Genomic DNA, 18171 nt, shown 5'->3' with positions numbered 1-18171 from the left:
ATTGCCGTCAAGTCAACTCTGACTCATAGTGACCCTATAGGACAGAACAGAACTGCCCCATAGGGTTTCCAAGGTGAGTTTGAACTGTAGACCTTTTGGTTAGCAGCCAAGCTCTTAACCGCTGTGCCACTTTTCCTCATTTTTAAAATTCATTGCTATTTTTTGTTTTGTTATGTATGTGGTTGTGTATCATAACCAGAGCCTGCTCTGAGGACCTGCACACACAGTGTCTTAAGCTGCACCTATCATTTCCAGGTTCTGGAAGTCCAGGTTCATAAAGAAAATGTCTTAGCACTAACCACAAGTTAGTCACTGCAGCGTCTGTGTGTACTAAACAAGATGATCTCTGCTTAATTTAAGTCGTTTTGTCACCAAGAAATTGAGGATTATCTGAATGTGTGAAAATAATTTTATTAACAATTTGGAACTATGCTATATTAGTATTATGCAGTGATACAGTGTTAAATTAGTTACAGTGTTATCCCCATGCAGAATACTTCCCTATCAACAGCTGAGTGCTTTTCTTTGGCCCAGTTATTAACACGTAGATCTACCAGGAAGCTGAGGTCCCAGAGAACCTTCCTGGTGACGATAAGCAAAACGTTTGTATGCACATTACAAAGAATAGACAGAAACATCTTGCCTGGAGAGGTGGTTTGGGACTCCTGATTTTGAGAGTTAGATGTAATTCTTTTTAATTTAGGGAGAGAATTCTCTGGCTTAAGCCCTCCCCCACACCCAGTATATGTCTGTGAATTTTACTGTTTGGGTGGGTGTACACCCTGGGAGTGCAGATGTTTTTAGCCTGTTGGTGGAAAGAAGGATTTTGCCTGATTGGTAATTCATCTCAAAGAAGACACGGCCATTGAATGGACTTGTTGCCTCATCCTCGCTTGTTTTCTAGTACTCATCACAAGAACACTAAATGTTGGGGCTGGAAGCAGTAAAGTGAGAAAAATATATGCGTATGTACATGTACACACTTGTACTTACATATGCTAACATTTAAATCCATGAGCTTTTCTATATCTTAAATTGTACCTCGATCTGCTAAGCCTTCTGAGTTTTTCCTCTTCATTTATTAGATTTATTTTTATTCTATATCTAAAGGAGCATTATTGTTGTCTTGACAACAGAAGCCCATCCCAGACACTGATTCAAAGATGTGTATCATAATAGGATGGTTGATGGAGCAGAGAGGAGCATATCCTGTTCCACTCAATTTGGGTTGATCCTTAACAAGGAATCTTGAAACAATCAGCCCAGTGAGGCCTTGGGCTCCTGAAAGCTAATTGGCCATCAGCAGTGGTGAACTGCTCAAGAACCGAATCAAGATAGTTTGTGTTCTGCTACTTGGCTCCATTCTTAACTAAAATTGTGCCTTTGTTTACAGGCCATAGTATATGAAGGCCAAGATAAGAACCCAGAAATGTGCCGAGTCTTGCTCACACACGAGATCATGTGCAGGTAAGAAATACTGTGTTCTCTCCCTATAATTAGCAAAGAGAAGACGAATTTGTATCTCGAATCTCGGTCAACTCAGGCTTATTTTGGAGTGTACATTTATCTTGCTTCTTTTAGACTATCTAAAAGAAACTGTTAGATGTGAATACTTGGTAGTAAAGTGTCAGGCATCACACTGCTTCCCAATTATTTATTAGATTTCATCCTGAAAAACATACATTTCCATCTTGATATCACACTGTTAATGGGCACAAAGCAGTGCCCTCCCCTCCTCCCTCCCAATGGAATAAAATACAATATAACCCTCTAGTGTTAATATATGTGCTTAACTGCATCGCTGGTAAAATGAGTAAAAGTTCTATTGATGTCAGCAGCCCCCTCCATTCGGGTACAACTTTAAGGTTATAAAACCCATTGTCATTGAGTCGATTCTGAATCATAGCGATCCTACAGGATAGAGTAGAACTGCCCCATAGGGCTTCCAAAGCAGTAATCTTTATGGAAGGAGACTGCCACATCTTTCTCCTGCGGAGTGGCAGGTGGGTTCGAACCACCAACCCTTTAGTTAGCAGCTGACCGCTTAACCATTGCACTACTAGGGTGCTGTTGAAAGTTATGGTTCCCTTTTTTGTAGTTCTTCCACTTAAAAGTACGGCCATATGTATTTAAGCATCGTTCCCTCTTAAAACGTGTGTGTGTGTGTGTGTGTGTGTGTGTGTGTGTGTGTGTGTGTAAGAGCTCTTAATCTTAGTTACTTAGTATTTTTCAGAGGGAGTGAGCTTTTGGAAGGATGGCAAAGATGAGTCCCTGGAAGGTATAAGAATTCGCGTCACTCCCAAATGAGTGGTTTTACTTTTTTCAGTAATCAAACCGAAGCTACATTCGAAAACAGGCAAGCCAACCGAATTCACTTCCATGGCCTCCATGTATGAGAGGGTAGACCAGAGAGCAGCCTTCTAACGTGCAGCTTAGAATTCTTATTTTTTGTAAAATAATACTGGCACCTCGCTCCCCACATATTCTGAGTAATCGGCTAAAGCGTGAAGATGCCACGATGAGTCGGAGAAAGGCTACTCGTTGCTTTGTTAGCCATTCAGGCTCTTCCTGGCAAAGTGTCTGCTTGGCTCCTGACCAAGACTGACCAATCTCTGTTAGAGCTTCAGCGTCCCCTCGGCAAAGGTGGGTTCTGTTTGCTGCTGCTGGGCCTGTGGGGATGGCGATCCTAAAACTCTACAGGTGGAAAGAAAATAGAAAGGGCTTAATGTGCTTCTTTGGTGGAATCCCAAATACTAACTTTTATGTCTGTAAATATGTATGCATATAAAAATTTCTTTTTTAAAATATACTTCTAACATATTATTCTAAAATATACAGGAGTTTCACTGGTTCTCATCTCAGAGATTTGTGAACTTGCTAATTATTCCAAAAAAAAAGGTTATTTCTCTCTAACTTTAAAGCAGTAGCAGAATCCAAAAATGTGGTGATAGATTTCTTCTATTATTTGGCAAAAAAAACCAGTGGTATACTGGAGAGAACAATTGTACAATTAAAGCTGAGCTGCACCTTTCAGAATTAAATTAGTGAAATCCATTTTGAAAAACATTAAAAAATGAACTCCTTCGTGTTGCTCTTTTTCTGACCACATCACTGTTTTAGCTTCCCACATTTAGCATGCCATCAGGATGAATTTTCCATGTTCTACTGGATGTGATTCTGGCAAAATAGGAGACAGACAGGAAAACGGATTTCAACCAATAGGCCAACCAAAATCTATATATCACAGATTTGCATCTCATATCTGCCCATGTTTGGCCTATGCTAGAAATAATTCTTTTCTTGAAATCCTTAAAGATATATTACGCCTTTCACACAAAAGCCTACCCTCTGTTAATACAGCTTATATTTTTCTTGTTTTTAAAATTCATTGGTCCAAAGGACTTTATTATGCTGGTTGGTTTTCTTTACTGCTGATGTTCTTTCTATTTTTCAGAAGCATAAAAATAGCAAAAATAAAATTCTCAAGCCACCGAAGGCAAATGATGATGTTTGTACTGCGTGGCTGAGAGGGAAAAGCCATATTCAAAATGTCATCCTGCTAATGTTACAGATTACAGTTTCCCTGGCTGCACATAGCTGTGTAAGGGGTACTGTTTGTTTACTAGGCTGCCATGACCCTATTACACAAACCTGTCATCTATTGTGTGGCTAACAGTCTTTTAAATTGCAAATCTGATGCTCTTTAGGGGGCTTTAGAAAAAAAAAAAATTCTCACTTTCCACACCATCCTATTTCTCTTGATTTTTTGCCTGTTGTAAGTGGAAGTTGGGATGTGCTGAATTTGCACCAGGGGTGCAAATGCAGGCTCAATTATAAGCATAAAATTAGAGTCTGTTCACCATTAATCAGCCTGGCTAATTGCTATGCACCACCATTCGCCATATGGTGTGAAAGACAGCTTGCTCTCCCCAAGATGAAATTTCTTCATCGCAGACATGAAATAGTGAGGGCCCGGGATTTTAAAATAGCTTGTTTTAGATATTTAATTTCTAAACAACTTTCTGCAGTGCTTTCTATCAAGGCTAACAGCACAATAAAACTTTTCATTTATGTCACAAAAGCTGTATATTTATAGCACGTGCAAAGGAGACATAGAGAATTTAGATCGATGAGAAAGACCTGGGAGGATTTTGTCTGGAGCCGGCAAAGGGCGGGGTGGGGGGGGGGGGGAATGAAAACACCAGACAGTTGTGTCTCAGGTGGTTGCAAATTTAAGAAATCTGTTGTGTTCTGTCAAAAGGGAGGCCCCATTTCATGGGCGGATTAAAGGACTTGCCACCATTGGGTGATAGTTATTGTCATTCTTAGAGACAAAAACCTCTTTGGTTTGGTGGTGTGGGGCTGTTTCTGTGGAATTACAGGAGAGTTTCTGCATTTTTGGTAAATTGGAACCTATCACACCAATCGGCCTTACATTTTGCTAATAATACTTGGTGGCTAAGTTCTGAAAATAATATGAACCCTTGAATGATTACTTAAAGCAGGATCCATAAGGGATTTGATTCAAAGTGCATCCTGGCGTCCTGTATTTAAATACGAATAGAAAATATGAACTATGAACTTATTTTCTCCCTCGAAGCTCGGTAGAGTTGTAGGGGGTGGTACTCTGTCTCAGGAATGCCCTGCTGTTTTCCATTCGCAGCACCTGGCCTCTTTCGGGGACTCTGAGTTCTCAGGGCTGGCCTGGTCCCTTGATATCTCCCTCTTATGGTTTCTGCCAATTTCATCCTTCAAATTCTGGCTTAAGTTTGGTTTCTCCAGAGAAGCCCTCCTGGCCGTTGGCCTAAGTTAAGTCTCCGTGTTACACACTCCCATCATTCCCTGTGCTTTTCCTTAATAGCATTTTGCCCACTTGTAATTATGTGTCCTGTGTTTGTCTGCCTTTACTGGACTAAGAGCTACTTGAAGGCAGGGAAGTTACTCAGTTTTTCTCTGTGTTTCAGTTTTCTTGGAGGTGAAATAAAACCTGTTGTCGTCCAGTCCATTCTGACTCATAATGACCCTATAGGACAGAGTAGGTTTGACCCACAGGGTTCCCAAGGCTATAAATCTTTATGGAAGCAGACTGTCACCTTTCTCCTTTGGAGCCGCTGGTGGGTTTGAACTGCCAACCTTTTGGTTTACAGCCCGGTCCTTAACTGCTGTGTTAACGGAGCCCTCATTTATGAAAGAGGGATAATAATATTACTTATCTTAGAATTAAATGATATATTCTCCATAAATGCTTCTCACAGTGCTTGATACATATTAAAAACCAAAACCAAACCCACTGCCATCGAGTTGATTCCGACTCATAGCGACCCTATAGGACAGAGTAGAACTGCCCCATAGAGTTTCCAAGGAGCTCCTGGCAGATTCGAACCGCCGACCTTCTGGTTAGCAGCCGTACCACTTAACCACTACGTCACCAGGGTTTCCTAAAAAATAATTAAAAAAAAAAAGATGCACATTAAGTACTGAGTATTTACATTACTAGTAGTAGTATCAAAGAAGTAGTAAAAAAAAAAACAAAAAACAAAAAATAATTGCCGACAAGTGAATTTCAACTCATGGCCGCCCCATGAGTAGCACAGAGTGAAACTGTGCTCCATAGGGTTTTCAGTGGCTGATTTTTAAGAAGTAGATCACCAGGCCTTTCTTCCAAGGCACCTCTGGGTGGACTTAAACCTCCAAGCTTTTCATTGGCAGCTGAGCATATGATGTTTGCACCACCGGGACAGTGTCTCGTGAAGCATCTCGCACGTTGTTGCTCAAAGTGAATGAGGATAGAACACTGAAAGGAAGTGAAGCATACTAAAATGTTAATGTACTTTTTCATTCTAGCCGTGCGTGATGGTAAAGATGTTTTCATTCATTCTTTTAGCACCTACTGTGTGCAAAGCAGGTGTTCTTTCATGTGCAAAGCGTTGCTAGTTGGAATCTACGGTAATGGGGTTTATGTGCAAAACACTGTGGAATGCAGAGGCAAAAAGAAGTAGATCTTACAGTCCAGCCTGGGCGATGGGGTTTGTAAGCAGATAACTGGAATGCACTGTAGAAAGAGTTCAGAGTGATGAGAGGCTGAAGCAAAGGACTACGCTGTTTAGAGAAGGGAGGGAATGTTGTAGGTGGGTAGTAGAAGTGGAGGAGCCCTGGGTGGTGCATCAGTTAAGTGCTTGACTGCTAACTGGAAGGTTGGAGGTTTGAATTCACCCAGCAGCTCCGTAAGAGAAAGGTCTGGCGATCTGCTTCCCTAAAGAAGACCCCATGGGGCAGTTCTACTCCATCACAAGGGGTCCCTGTGAGTCAAAATTGACTCAACAGCAAACAATAACAACAACAAGAAGTAGCAGTGGAAAAGGGAGGAGGGGTGAGATAGATTTAATAGGGCCAAGAAAAAGGGTTTGGGGACATTTTTATGGTGGTCCAGGCAGAATTTCTCTATGGAAAGGTCTGTAGGTGGTTGGACCTGTTGGCTGGAGCTGAGCAGAGAGAGTCCAGGTGAAAGACAAGGGACTTCAGAGGCCTTTTCCCAAAGGTGAGGGTTGAAGCCATGGGCTGAATGGGATAGACAAGGGTGGAAAAAACAGAAAGAGAAGGGACCATGGACACATTCTTGGGGAATAATCATATTTAGCAAGGTGGAAGGGCATGTTCTAAAATTAAAAAAAAAAAAAAAACCTTGAGCATACAGGGCATAGAAGTAAAAAGAGGGTGTTTCAAGGAGGAGTGGTCCATACTTAATAATTGCCAAGGAGATCCAGATGGTCGTGAAGCCTGAGAAAAGCAGCCAGAAGGTGAGCTTTGAGAGAGAAGATTCAAGTGCTGAGGCCTGGAAGCCATTTTTTTTTTTTTATTTTTAATGGGGTTGAGGTGACAGAGTGATGGCAACTCTAGGAAGAAGAATATTGGGCAGTGAAGAAATTAACTCAAGGGAAGAGAAGGCGCAAGTTTTTTTATTTTTAAAGAATGAAAACTTGGCAATGTTTGTAAACTGAGAGAAAAGATTAGCTAGGGAGTTGTTGGTAGGTGCCATTGAGTTGATTCAACTCATAGCGACTCCATGTGACAGAGTAGAAGTGCCCCATAGGGTTTTCTAGGGTGACCTTTATGGGAAGAGCAGATCACCAGGTCTTTTTCCTGTGGATCCACTCAGTAGGTTCAAACTGTCAACCTTTTGGTTAGCGGCCAAGCACTTAGCCATTGTGCCACCAAGGAGAGAGTTGTTAAAAATGTAGAGCTGAGAAGGAACTATTAATGGGAAGGATCCCAGTTGAGGTAGAAGGGGGAGGACCTAGAGCTCAAGAAGCCTGATTTATGGGGACAGGTAACTTATTTTATGACCTGTGGGAGAAAGAAGATAAAAGAATCTATGTATGTAACGAATTCTTTAAAAACTAGGCATCCTTATAACTCTTAATCAGGCTGTTCTGATTCATATGTGTATATCTCATTATCTAGATTTTTCCTGAAGAGCTGAGAGATTGAAGTGATGACTTTCTCCAGATGAGAGAGCTTCTTCCTACAGGAAGAAGTTCCATACCCCTGGGATGAGGAGCTGCAGGTCCCATGACCAGGAAACATTTAGATGTTGTTTGCACTGATTTATGAAGCTGCAAATCAGCTCACTGGAGATGCACCACCTGTGTTAGGCTGCTAAGGAAGAGACTCAGATGTTTTCTTTTCTCTGGGTGTGCAGAATTGTCCAAGAGACACACGACCCTGCTGAGGGCAGGGCTGCTGTTTTGAGTCCACAAGTGTACGTGCATACCAGGTGCTGGACACCCACTCCTGGGAGCGGCCATGCTGCCTTCCTGTCACATGGGCTGCCATTGGAAAGGGATATGAAATAGTGGTGAAACGGGCTGGGATCCTGCCGTGGTGATAAAATGAATTTGGAAACTCCAAGCTCCCAAATAGATGCCTGCTTTGAGGGCCAAATAGCAAGTTTGGGCCTGGCATAGTGCCAGGCACATACTGTTGATGTTATTGTTAGGTGCCCTCAAGTTAATTCCAACTCTTAGCGACCCCATGTGAAAGAGTAGAGCTGCTTCATAGGGTTTTCTTGGTTGTAATCTTTACAGGAGCAGATCACCAGGTCTTTTCTCCTGTGTAGCTGCTGGGTGCGTTCGAACCGCCAACCTTTCAGTTAGCAGCCAAGCACTTAACTGTTGCACCATGACGCATATAGTAAGAGCCTAGAAAACATGGTTTTGAGAGAATGAAGGCCTATCAGTACATACTAATAAAGACATTAATTATCATTGTGATTTAAAAAATTTGTACAGTAACTTTTCCCTTTAGATGTTTTTACATCTGTTTCATTTACTGTATTGTTTCAGTGTGAACCCTCTTCTGCCTGAAACATAGCAAGCCTGTTCTCCTTTCAGCCTGTCCTCCTTGATTAATGCCTGTGTTGTGTATGGTAGAGGTTGGTACCCACCTATCTTGGTCCTTCTGAGTTCAGTGGAAAGAACTAGGGCTGTTCAGCTGGGAGAAGGGAGAACTCACGTTAGCATGAAAGACACTCAGGGTGAGGAAAGACAGGAATTTGCTTTGCCTGGCTCTGTTAGAACAAGGAAGCTACAGAGGGATAGACTTCAGCTCAGTTGAAGGGAGACCTTCCTCTCGCCACTTAGTCGTTATTTTCAGTAGGAGACTAATACTGCAATACACAGCAGAACACTGCAGAAGTGTGAAAATAAAATATGTATCCTCCATTTTTTCCCCCTTGCTGTTCCACTCCCTATAGGTAACCTCTTTGAATTTCCTATTCATTCATTCAAAAAACTATTTCCTGAAGGCTTACTGTGTGCCAGGCTCTATTCTAGTTGCTGGGACCGTAGGGATGAACAAAACAGTCTAAGGCCCTGCCCTCGTGGAGCTGATATTTCAGTGAGAGAGACAGACAGTAAAAAAGAAAACAAATATAAAATATAATGTGTTAAGCACTATGGAGGAGTCCCTGGGTGGTGCAAAGTTTGGTGGTTCCAGTGCACCCAGAGGCACCTCAGGAAGACAGACCTGGTGATCTGCTTCCAAAAGGTCAAGCCCTGAAAACCTTATAGAGCAGTTCTACTCTGCACACATGTGGTCACCCTGAGTCAGAATCAACTTAACAGCAATTAGCAACAGCAACAACTACTATGGAGAAAAATAAAGAGGATGAGGGGATAGTTAGCTCTGCGGGTGGTCAGGGAAGGCCTTTCTAAGGTGGTAATATTTGAGCAGAGGATTTAGTGAAGTGAGGGAGTTACCATGCTTGGGGAAAAAAAAAATTTTTTTTCTCTTTCTCATTTTTTCTTCTGGAAATAGGACCATACGATGCATACCATTCTGCAGCCTGGGTTCTCTCAATTCACAATATGATCTAGATTTATTTCCGTGATAGTAAATAAAAACTCACCTTATTCTTTTTGGAAACCCTGGTGGCATAGTGGTTAAGTGCTACAGCTGCTAACCAAGGGGTCGCCAGTTCAAATTCACCAGGCGCTCCTTGGAAACTCCGTGGGGCAGTTCTCCGACCTATAGGGTCGCTGTGAGTTGGAATTGACTCGACGGCCATGGTTTTTGGTTTTGTTCTTTTCAGTAGCTGCACAGAATTCCCTGTTTTTTAATGGGATCACACTGTGGACACTGTTTTGTAGCCACGTGAGGTGCAGAGCAGAATACCAAGGATCCCATTTTGGGATAATGGCTTTGTGATGCAATGACGTGACGCCAGAAAAAGGAAACCATTTTTCCTACTTTACATAAAGTTTTCATGAGTGTTAAGCGACTTCTCAACCCCTTCATTCTGTTTTCTTTCTCTCTCCTTTTTTTTATATTCTGTCTTTCCTTCTACATTTCTGATCTTCCCATCTGCCTGTTTCCCTGGGTCCCTTGGAATACAGGAGGGGGTGGTTCTCACTTACCCTATGCTTGCATTCATCTGGCTCCTCTCAGCAGCATGGTTCCTTTCAAGAGATGAGGAGAGTGCATAACTTAAAGGACCAGTCTCAGGCCTGGTATAGTACTTGCTTGGGTGAGGTGGTTTGGCCTACAGGGTCGGGGGGGCGTGCATCTTCCAACCATCAGCAATGCCTGCTTAAAGGGTCAGCTTGGCTTCCTTTATGTGTTACCCTCCTCTTTGCCTGGATTGTATTATTATATCCCCCCCCCAATATATAACATTCATTCATTAAGTCATTTCTCCATTCAATCAATCAATCAATCAATCAATCAAATGTTTAAGCTTCTCTACGCTGGTGGTATAGTGGGTAAGAGCTACATGTGCTAACAAAAGGTTGGCAGTTCAAATTCACCTGGAGCTCCTTGGAAATTCTATAAGGCAGTTATACTCTGTCCTATAGGGTTGCTATGAGTCGGAATTGACTCAATGGCAACGGGTTTGTATTTTTTTTTTTTTAATTCAATCCCAGGCCTTGTGCTACTCATTAAAGAATAAAATTGACAGTTTCTTCCCTTTAAAAAAAAAAGTATGGATGGGGGGGGCAGAGAGAAAGATAGTAACGTAAAATATGTGTAACAATATAATTGCATTGTGTTAAGTGTCCTGAAAGGAAATAACAGGAGAAACATAACATAGATGAAACGTGAGTGTCAGGCAAACCTCTCTGAGGCAGTAACACGTAGGCTGAGCCATGGAGGGAGAGGAGAGGTTAGCTAGCTAGGCAGCCACCCTGGCAGAGAGGCTGGCCTGGCCTGGGCTCTGGGGTCTGAAGAAGTGTGACACATCTGGCCTGTGTGGCCGGAGCTGGACAAGCTGGAGGAGGGTGACAGGAAGTTGGGAGGTGGCCTGGCATCTCGTCAGGTCATGGATAGATTCTAAGTGCTGTAGGAAGCCATTAAAAGGTGACACAATCACACTGAAATTTTGGAAAGATCACTTTGGCTGTTGTAGGGGGTCAAAAGTGGAAGTATCTAGACCAGGTGGGAGGCCCCGGCAGGAGTCCAAGTGAGGGATGAACATGGCTTCGACTAGGGAGGGAATTGGATAGGCTAGAGACGTAGATGCCAGTCCAGAATTATCATCACGCAAGCTGGAAGGGTCCCTGGAGGGCATTTAGTCCAGGCAGGACTGTAGTGAGGTGAGAAGAAGGTCTCCAGGGGCTTGCATTGCCCACTTGCTGTTTTGAACAAGAAAATGAAGGAGAAGTAGGTCTTCTCGTCTGTTTTCCTCCCTGCGTAAGGGGACTTGGGCTCGTGGGTGGTCTGCCTTTGCAGACCTGTGGGTTCTGAAAAGCACAGGGCGAGGTTGCTCACACTTGGAGGAGGAAGTGGAGGCTGGAGGAGGAAGGTGCAGGCAGTAGTAATGAAGCTTCCCTTTAGTGAGCTCTTAGTAGGGCCAGCCATGGAGCCCAGCTTTGCACCCTTATCGCACTGAGAGATGGCTACTACAATTGCCCTCATTTTACAAATGATGGAATTTAGACTCTAGGAAGTAAAACAGTGGTTAAGAGCTACGGCTGCTAACCAAAAGGTTTGTGGTTCGGATCCACCAGGAGCTCCTTGGAAACTCTATGGGGCAGTTCTACTCTGTCCTACAGGGTTGCTATGAGTCAGAATCAACTCAACGGCAATGGGTTTGGTTTTCTTGGTTTGGAAGTAAAACAAATAAATAAAAGATATAACGGAGTAAGTGCTATGAAGAAAAATAAAGCAGGATAAGGGAAGAGAGGGCTCTGGGGCAGTCAGGTGACACAGGAAGGTCTGTTTGACTCCAGAGCCAGAGTTCGTAACCACTCTGCTATTCTGGCAAGTTCTCAACAGGTAGGTATAGCGGATCTGAGTTCAGATGATGGAGCTTATTTTTAAAATTAATTTTTGTATTCATCCCAGCTGTTTGTGCTTCCCATTCCCTTGTTTCTTCATCTGTCTCTTTGGTATTAGAATAAGTCTGGAGGAAATAGGTTCCCCTGAACTAGAAAGGGAAAGGCTAGAAGGTAGGTGGAGTGGCTTTTGGCTGAGGCACTGAAAAGGAGATACAACTTTTTTTTTTTTTAAATTTTTATTGTGCCTTGAAAGTTTACAAATCAAGTCAGTCATGCAAAAACTTATAAACACCTTGCTACATACTCCCAATTGCTCTCCCCCTAATGAGATAGCCCACTCCCACCCTCTACTTTCTCTTTTTTGTGTCCATTTCACCAGCTTCTAACCCCCTCTACCCTCTCATCTCCCCTCCAGGCAGGAGATGCCAACATAGTCTCAAGTGTCCACTGATCCAAGAGGGTCACTCCTCACCAGCCATCCCTCTCCAACCCATTGTCCAGTCCAATCCCTGTCTGAAGAGTTGGCTTTGGGAATGGTTCCTGTCTTGGGCCAACAGAAGGTCTGGGGGCCATGACTACAGGGGTCCTTCTAGTCTTAGTCAGACCACTAAGTCTGGTCTTTTAACAAGAATTTGGGGTCTGCATCCCATTACTCTCCTGCTCCCTCAGGGGTTCTCTGTTGTGTTCCCTGTCAGGGCAGTCATCACTTGTAGCTGGGCACCATCTAGTTCTTCTCGTCTCAGGCTGGCGTAGTCCCTGGTTTATGTGGCCCTTTCTGTCTCTTGGGCTCGTAATCGCCTTGTATCCTTGGTGTTCTTCATCTCCTTTGGTCCCGATACAACTCTTCATATTGCTTTCTGGGGATACAAGAGACAAACAGAATGAGCTCCAAGTTTGGAAGCCCTTTCTCTTCTCAGATACATAGCAAGGGAAAAGACTTCTCCACTTTGGCGAGAGCTGCCCTATGCAAAAGTATATCTCTGGTCCTGAAAATGAAATTCAACATTTGGTTCTTTCCAGCAGCTCTCTAAATTTAGGCTCTGTGATTCACTAAGTCCTGTGTGTGTTTGTGTGTGTGTATGTGTATATCTGGGAGAGGGAGAAAAGTACATTTTTTTTTTGAGGCTCATAGTAAGGCTAAACCGCTGGATGACCTCCCTGTATCATTGACAGATCAAATTTGTGCTTTTTTAGCACGCCCCTTGGTGTGGACTGGCCAGTGGATACATTTTTTATTTGCAAACAAGTCTCAGGTGGATAGTCTTCCCTTAACCATGGGCAATTTTCAAAAACATAAATTTATCACCTTTTGGAACCATCTCAGTTAAAAAAAAAAAAAAAACTGGCAACCTTAAGGTCAGAGCCAGGGTGGGATTTTGATAGTGGGCACTTCCCTCTCTCATAGCTGCTGTCTCTGACCTAATAAAGAACAACCATTATCAGGGCTGTGCTAACCATTGTTTCTCTGTCCAGAATGCTTCTAGCTAGGGAATCTACATGGTGGCCAGGGCAGGCCATAGAAACCAGCGGATGTATGGACCTCCCCATTATCTTTTTTTTCCTTTTGCTTCTTCCTCGTCTTAATTATTATGTTGTATTTTTATTCTCATCAAGACAGTTCAAAAGCAAACAGTTATAGTTTTAGGATTTTGCAAACACTGTGGTTGAGGGAAATTTCTTCCATTAAAGAGAAAGGAGAAGAACAAGGAATCCATTTGATACAAAATGACTGGAGGGGGAGAAATCACTCATACCTCACTATTGACGCGCTCCACACAATTAGTATAATCTTGAGGGAAGAACGTTTGAGCCACCCACAACCCTGAATATTCTCCTCGGGTAGATATAATAACAATACACTTCATAGTGAACTCTTCCAGCTCTGCGGGCAGTGATGGGGAGACCCCATCTTAGGGCTGTCAGCCATGGCTGGGGGAGAGCCCCTCTCCCACCCTCCTTCTTTGTGCAGGGAGAGGTTAAGCCTGGCCATTAATCCATAGGTGACCCAAATAGAATTTTCTGTCCCAGGGATCCTTTGATTGCCAGGTATGGCTTTGTGGTAATTCTAGCATTTGCAACCCAGCAATTTGAACCTTCTGTCTGCCTAAATGATGATTTTATGTTGTAATGGTCGTACTAAATCCTTTTGCTTTTGCTCCATAGCCGCTGTTGTGACAAGAAAAGCTGTGGCAACCGAAATGAGACTCCCTCAGATCCAGTGATAATTGACAGGTAGGGACCACTCTTCTTTCACTGGATTTTTATTCCTCATTATAATGAAACACCTGCCTAGTGTCGCTCATGGGCAAGGGTTAGGAATGCATGTGGCCAAAATATGCCTGTTGGTCACAACGGAAGCTGCGCCGGAAGCTGCGCCGAGCGGTTGCGATTCCTGAGAAAGCCATATGTATGGAATGTTATCTGAAGGCCTGTTTCTTGGATTGCTCTGGTTTTGTGTCTGATTCATGCTCCTAAAGCGATATAGATACGTTTTTTTTCTTTCCTTACTTTCTGTGGCTCAATCCTCATGCCGTGCCAGGAAGCTTCAGAAATAAAATAATAATAGTTTGTGATTTATGAAATGTGGTTGGATGCTTATAAATATTTAACTTTTATTTGAAAAATGTTTGAATCATTATCACTTTTAGCTACAGTAGTTCTGTTGGATGTAATCCATCTACATTTTAAGGTTTTATTTATGCATAAAAGCAGCTTAAAGAGATCTGTGGACCAAGATTTTCTACTGTTATTTCTCGGGTTTGATTGCAGCTCATACTGTATTGTAAGTTGATTAATTTATCCCGCTTGTCTTAATTATTGTGTTTTTAAACAGATCCATATTACTAATCTGACATGGACCAAGTAAATCACTGTAGAACTATAAATCTGTTTTAGTTCTTCGGTGCAATTCCGAGTCAGTGTGTGCACGCATTATGCAAAGTTGCATTCCAAATATTCATTTTAGATTTTAATTATTGAAATTCACTGTATGGAAGCATGTATGATAAACCATTTGTTACGTAGTATTACTCAATGAGAGTTAAATGGCCTGGAAGGTTTATAGATACTGTCAGTTGTCAGCTAGGAAAAGAGCTAGCACCCTCCACTAGCTGGAACAAGAGTCTTGCAAATGAGACTGACCAATTTATCACTGAGAAAATCCAGGACTGAACAAAAGTCCTGTTTTGGGGGTTTGGTAATACCGAGTTTTGACCGAAAGCAAAACAAAACAAAAAAACATGCTTTTTCCAGTTCTTCACCTTTTTCAGGCTTGATTCATTATTTCTCAGTTAATAAGAACAAGAACATAAAAGCATCTACTTTCACTGTCATAATTTATATCAAAAGATCAGTTGTTGATTTTGACTTACATGATTCCTCAGGCTTAAATGCAATTTTGATTGGGAAGTAGTTTTATAAAATTTACGTTTAAGTCAAATATTTTAATTAAGTAGCTTTTGCTCAGATGATTCATTAAAAACATATTTTTGCTCAATAAAAGAGTAGTAATATAAGCCAGCAGAAGCATTTGGTTCAGAATTAAAACATACGAAAGTTTAGTGTGTAGTCAGGCTGTGTCTAGAGTTAGAATGGCGTGGGTACCTGTGGGAGCAGATTTGCCCTTCAGAGGATTTCTTTTTCTTCAATGGAAGCTAAATGTTAAAATTAAGGTCAAAAATAAATATAACCTTCCTGCCGTTCGTTTCATTTAAATATACCTCTTTAAAATACCATTTGTTATTTTAAGCAAGTTTCTCTTACTCTTACATTAAAAAGAAATTGTTCTGATCAAAGGACCTGCCCAAATATTCACCAGAACTTTGAAACTACAAGATTTTGTTCTGCCATGCAGTTCCTTTTGGTTTTGATGGTGACAAGAACCTTACGTTGCCACCCGCAATGAAAACAATTTTTTGTTTGTTTGTTTGTTTGTGAATGGGTTAAGCTTTTAAGTTCTTTATTTGGTTTTAAGCTGTGACTCTGATATAGAAGGTTGATATGACTGTGGTTTGAATAACACTTGATTCTGACCTGTTCTGGTGGGTTGCAGTGGCATAAGAAACTTGACTCAGCAGCGCTGTAATTAGCCCGGCCCTGTTTTTGAAACAGGATTGTGTTACCTGGATTGCATTAGTGTGCCTTCTATTGTTGCCGCCTTACATCTGTCCCAGTAGGGTACTTAAAACCTTTTCTTGGCTGGGGTAGTTCAAACAATTTAGGCAAAATAAGTATGCACTTTATACTGTTGGTGGCTTTAGAGATATTACTCATGACATTTATCCTTTTCTTTTCTTTTTTTTTTTCTGCTTTTGGTTTGACAAAGTAGAAAACAGTGTGTAGCCAATATTGGTCTCTTAAGAGAGTACTTGAAAAACGGCTGAAACCCAGTCTATCTGCCCAAGTCCCAACATATGTTTATTTGCTGGCTGTTACCACTATCTCCCATGAACTTTCTTTTCAAGCAGTGATGCCAGTTGATATGCAAAACACCATTTAGCTATTTTTATTTGCATCTGAGTTTCCAGAATTTATTTGTCCTTTAGTCTGCCAACGGTTTTAAAAGCTCCAGTCCTGTCTGTACTGATACGCGAAACTTCATTTTTAACAACGAGAGGACAGAATAACAAAAAGAACTCACGCCAGGGAGGGCAAAATAGAAAAGAGTTTTCAATTCCATAAAATTGCTGCAAAGAAAAAAAAATCATAGCAACTGTGTTTGAATTTCATAGTTTCCAGTTTGATTCTATATTACTGATTGCATAATATCCGTGTTACGTGCTTAGAGTTTGATTTGCTTTCAGATTTATGGATGCAGATCCCTGCATGTTTTGTAAAAATAGGTTATGGGGCCTGCATTCAGCAACAACGGTAACTGTTTTTACAAGATGCATATGTTATGCAATTATAGAGCCGAGAGTACGGTCAATCCCTGGGTTATGATTTAGCATAGTTTTAATACGCAGTCACCTTTTGGGCACCAATAACTTTTAGCTCCCTTTGCTTGTCCTTCAGATTTTGGAAGAACATGCCTATTTTTATAAAGGACTTTTAGCAGTGGTTATTCAGGAGAACTATTTATAGGATAGATAGAAGAGGCTTTCTGGTTGTACGGCAATGGTGCAGGGTAAGCTCATTTCTGTGTTAAATTTTGGCTGTATTACTTATTGCCAGCGATTTGGGGACATCAGCTTGGCATATTATTTCAGACAAAGTAGAATTAACCAAATCAGCAATTGCTGACTGTGATTTAGAAAAATGGGGTTCTACTTCTTTCTGATAGCATTCAACAATGTAAGAAGAACATGACCCAAACTCTTTTTTACACTTATGACAATTTGTCAAGTCACTTCGAAAATGTTTGTAGGAAAATTGCTGGAAATGTCAGAAGTGTATATCTGGAGTTGACTGCCAGATTATATCTCTGCTTGGTGCCAAATAGCTTGATTAAGAAGCATAAAATCCAGCCTGTGCCTCATTATTCAGATATTTGGGCTGTGTAGACAGGGGAAAAGTCAAATGTGTTATCTGTAATAGCTGATGACCAGGAACTAATAACAGCAAATTTCATTATCGTTGAGGTAAAGGGCTATGTGTGGTAATTATTGTTAAAGTAAAAAGCAAAAAATGACTTCTGGTGATTGAATTAAGGTGGAGATTGATTTAACATATCCACACAGTAACTCATATTTGAATTTAAAAGGGTTGCAATAAAATTTATGTTTAGAAATTGAATAAATTGTAGTTTTATTACCACATTGGATAGCCTCGTGTCCTAACCTTTTTCCTTGGAGTTATCTTAGTTCAATAAATAAAACCTCATTAGACTATTCCCATTTCAACGAGTTTATTAAATTTTGCAGGAGTAATTAGCATAAGCTGTGCTAATTTTTCTGGAAGACTAATGAGGAAGGTTCTTAATTAGGTTTACTTTGTAAGAATCAGAAAAGATGATAATGACAAAAGTCACATAGGGTAGTCTGAATTGGGAACCCAGTTTTTCTGAATCTTTAAAAATAATACCTTCTATTTTCAATGTGAAAAACTTCTTTTTAAATGCTTGAACTGAATATATTAAGCATGTTGACTGTTGCTCATATCTAGTTGGTTAGGACTATCATTCAGTCTTGATTTGCTTCACAAAAGTCTCTTTTTTTCTACCCTTGAGTCACTAAACTATCTTTGAGCAAAGGCATGGATGAATACAGATGGTCTTGTGAAAACATTTCTTTCTTTCTCCAAATTAAACTATAAGATTCCTTTCACATAGAGACCTGACGTTTCTGGCCAGATTTGAATCGCTTAATTCCAGTAGGACGGGATAGGGGGTGGCACAGTGTTTGCTTGTTTGTTTTTTCAATTTAGGATGAGTGTGATGGATGAAATGGCTAAATCTCTA

The 18171-nt window shown here is 41.3% G+C and overlaps 1 protein-coding gene across 8 annotated transcripts in view; it reads left to right on the top strand.

The window, feature by feature from the left end:
* EBF1 (EBF transcription factor 1) overlaps positions 1-18171 on the top strand; it is a 443435-nt gene that overhangs the window by 13552 nt on the left and 411712 nt on the right. For all 8 annotated transcript variants that reach the window (XM_064278925.1, XM_010592220.3, XM_064278923.1 and 5 more), the window contains exons 5-6: positions 1394-1467; positions 13938-14006. In XM_064278925.1, the coding sequence (XP_064134995.1) occupies positions 1394-1467; positions 13938-14006 (143 nt within the window). The remainder of the gene's footprint in view (positions 1-1393; positions 1468-13937; positions 14007-18171) is intronic.

This window comes from Loxodonta africana, chromosome 2, assembly GCF_030014295.1.
Source record: "Loxodonta africana isolate mLoxAfr1 chromosome 2, mLoxAfr1.hap2, whole genome shotgun sequence".
NCBI lineage: Eukaryota > Metazoa > Chordata > Mammalia > Proboscidea > Elephantidae > Loxodonta > Loxodonta africana.
The sequence above is the reverse complement of the archived record's forward strand: the minus strand, read 5'-3'. Positions and strand labels throughout refer to the sequence as shown.